At 31.9% G+C, this 3,913-nt stretch overlaps 1 protein-coding gene across 1 annotated transcript in view; it reads right to left on the reverse strand.

Moving 5' to 3' along the window:
* Pde1c (Phosphodiesterase 1c) overlaps window positions 1–3,913 on the reverse strand; it is a 98,596-nt gene that overhangs the window by 26,583 nt on the left and 68,100 nt on the right. Inside the window, exon 2 of the mRNA XM_013312870.1 lies at window positions 1,890–2,043. Coding sequence (XP_013168324.1) covers window positions 1,890–2,043 — 154 coding nt within the window. The remainder of the gene's footprint in view (window positions 1–1,889; window positions 2,044–3,913) is intronic.

Here is a 3,913-nt window from a genome sequence, read left to right on the forward strand (position 1 = left end):
ACTTCAAAAATATACGAGAAACTATATTTCGACTAATGTGAGGGACGTCAACTGAAATCTCAGCTCCCTTAAGTACTCGCTAAAAGCAAGACCTTTCATCCTCAAAGACAAACTATATACGTATAGCTAATAAAGCGATAGAAAGTAAATCTTTTTATTGAATAAGCCCTTCTTTTGAACTGAATAGATTTACGATATAAAAGTGTAGTTAAACTCTTCAATAGTCCTAAGTGAAATTAGATTTCTGTTACCGAGGGTTATATCTACCGGAACACTGGCACAATATACAGTTAAACCTGGGTAAGCGAGAGTCCAAGGGACCGATTGGCTCCCGTTTTAGTTTTCTTGCTTCCAGTTCTTGCTTTTTCAGGTTCGACTGTATTGTCATCCACCTCATTCCTCATTAAATCATACATTGAATGGTTGTTTTGGCAATTACAATTTAGGATCAGGCTATAACAAATATGTTGTGAGACAATCGCGCCAATTTTAAACACAAATAAGATATTTCTATAAGCGTAAATAGGCATGTATCTCATATATGGTGTAAGCAAAAATATATATTTAATATAATTTTATACAGAACACGATAGTTTAAATTAAAACGAACCTTCATTTAATTAAAAATTTCCGCTCAATGATGTTCATTCGGTGGCAAACATTGATGTAATTACAATATAATTAATTAAATTGAGAAGTGCAATGACAGGTGCAGTACCGATATTGTTGGTGTCGATTAATTAATTAATGATTTTAATATTAATTAATGATAATGATCCATGTATTTTTAATGATAAAGTTTACAATAATTTATTCGCAATGATTACACGACATTCTATTTTATCTATAAGTATTTTATCTTTTAGAAACCCAAAATGACAGACGTTTAGATGGATTGAATCTGATATCCCTTTTTCGCATTCCATTTCCGCCTGTTACCTTTTTTTCCTTTGGCTATGATGACATTATTTTCGGACATTCGTTGGATATTTTTAACTTAAAATATTGCTCACAGAGTCTTTATTAAAGACGCTATTTCCTAAATAAAAATATATAAATTTAGTTTTTTTAAATAATGCCGTAAGTTTGATAATTTTATTATTGAGAAGTTCGTTGCCTTGTTAAAGTAATTTTACAAAAATATGTCACGGATATGATACGGATTAAAAAAGACAAAAATGCTTAATTCATAAACTCAACGTAAGTATCCATTTACACTAAATATTATTATATCACTATCTATTTGAATACTAAAACAGTTTACACATATGACAGTAAAATGTATCGCGTTGGCTTACATGCGACTACAATCAGCAGACAATATCCGGTAGCGGCGGATGTTCACTAGTACGCGATTTATAACAGAACATAAGCGTCAATGAACTGTGAACATCGAATGGTCTTTTGATCTTTATTGTTCATTGGCCGTGGATAATGTCGCAGTATATATAAAAATTCCAGATAAATCTAAAAAAATCTATTTGTGTTGGTAAATTGATGTTTGAATGTGTGAAGTCAATCAACCTGCACTTGACCAGGGTGTTTGACTATGGCCTAGTCACCCCTAACTTAGGGTAGGCTCTGAATATAACAGTGGGGATGTATAGTGACCTGATGATGATGAAATTAATGTTTCGGATTCAGCAGAGAAATAGCTATCGTTATACATATTGATTAAAATTAGATGAATATTACGATTAGCATTGTATTGTACTTTTTGTCGTGTCAAATTTTGTTGTTACTGTGAGAAAATATGATAACGTGAACGAAAGAAAGACGAGAGGTGATCTCATCGAGGTACTATCTAGAGAGATAAAACTTGCCATGTGCATGTATTGGCAAAGTCAAAGAGAATGCAGGACTAAGCACTAAAGTCAGTCTTTTAGTACCTAAGTGCGGCCTTATCGCAGGCATCGGGCGTGTCGACGGCGGGCAAGTGTTCGGTGTCCAGATCGAGCTGGTCGAGTTGCTCGTCGGTGGGCGTAGCGCACTCGCCTTTGCTGCGGCTTGACGAGCGGCGGACTATCGTTAGAGCGCCTTGTTCTGTTGACAAAATACATCTAGTTACTATTGTGGTTAGATTTACATTGATATGAAATTTGATTCACATACATGCAATATAAATGTTAAGAATGCATGCATTCCGATTCACTGGAAATCAAGATCTGTTGTATCTTTTAAATATTTATAAGTGTTTAAATTGAAGGTTAAGTTTAATAACCTTATGTTAACAACGATCATATTGTTATTATACAATTTCAAACTAACGTATAATTACTAAAATTTAAATACAAATCATGCGAAACAGAATATTATTATTTTACCATGCAAAAACATTAAGAAAAAATGAAACAATCCTTAGAAAAAATATTAACTTTTATTAATACATCAAATTGTTTTTGAATTTTTTCATCTCACAATCTAAATAAAAAATCGCACCGCTATTGAAAACTAACAAACATAATCCTATGCTGTACGAACATTCCGTGCGCTTTTTCGATTTGGATTCCATTTAATTGAACGGCTGCATCGAGCAACGTCCGTGGTCGTGGAAGCTATCCACACTCTTCAAATCCAAGTGCCATTTGCTCTGTTTGCTATTAAATGAAAGCTCTTGGCACCGCAATGTCTCAACAATCGGTAACTTTTAAAAGAGATATTGTAAAGAAATTTAAAAATCAAATCTTTGCATTCAAGAGAATTACTTTGTTACGATCAAGATTTAAATGGTTTTAAATTTATAAAATGTTATTTATTAATAATTTGTTAAATGAAATCTTGTAAAAGTTTTTAATTCATTAAAAATTATAATGAACCACCTTTTGCCCGCGACTCCGTCCGCGCGGAGTTAAGAAAAAAAACTATTGGTCGCAGCGTATATAGCCTAGAGCCTTCCTCTATAAATGGATTATCCAACAAAAAAAGAATTTTTCAAATCGGTCCAGTACTTCCTAATATTAACGGGTTTATACAAACAAACTCTTCCGCTTTATAATATTAGTATAGATTTAAAACTTCCCTTGTTTGTAAACCTCAACCCACTACATTTACATTTTACATTATTAACGTTTCAACATTTCTAAGGCTTTATCTACTTAGAGTAGTTTTTTTTATTCTGGATACTCCTGGTGAAAAAAGTTGCTAAAAATAAATAACACGAAAATAAACTAAAATTAGGAAAATGACAACGGTATCTGCCCACGCTTGTGATATTTGCGTTTACAATTCGTAAGGAAATTTTACCAAAATAGAGAAAATATTTTATTACATAATTTGAATAAGATATTGAATATTTGTACAGTTTTCGTTGCTCGATATTAAAGCGTACCACAGAAGTAAACAATATTCATAAAACATATATAAAACCGATTCATATAGTGTGTTATTACCACAAAAATTGCACGTATTAAAAAAAAAAAACTGGCCCTAGATCGAAAGGTCGATCGGTCCAACGGAAATTCCGAAATTGACGGACAACTAGTTTCTTAGTGTTAATTAATGCGCTGTTTTTAGGTTATTAATTGATTGTCATAAAGGCACAATGTCATATGACATGCACGACTAATCTCTCATCGGTAGAACAAAGCGGACAAATTAAATGTCGCTCGCAGACAACACTCGATTGTAAAACTGATTCGGTTTAATAAAAATGGAAATTCGACTTCTATTTTTAAAATCAACGAACATATGTAACTAATTTACATTTCCGAATTAAAGCAAAAAAAAGTTTTTTTTTATTTAGATCGATTAAATTCATTTGTTTTGTATTAATTAATAATTGATTACTGTCTTGAAAGGGGAATATTTGCAGCTGTTTCAATGACAATTTCAAATTGTTAAGATTCACTATAGATGAACTATAGTATTAAACAAAATAATTCAACGAAATTCCTTTTCAAATAATGCTTCAATT

Source organism: Papilio xuthus, unplaced genomic scaffold (genome assembly GCF_000836235.2).
Source record: "Papilio xuthus unplaced genomic scaffold, Pxut_1.1 DF827597.1, whole genome shotgun sequence".
Classification (NCBI taxonomy): domain Eukaryota; kingdom Metazoa; phylum Arthropoda; class Insecta; order Lepidoptera; family Papilionidae; genus Papilio; species Papilio xuthus.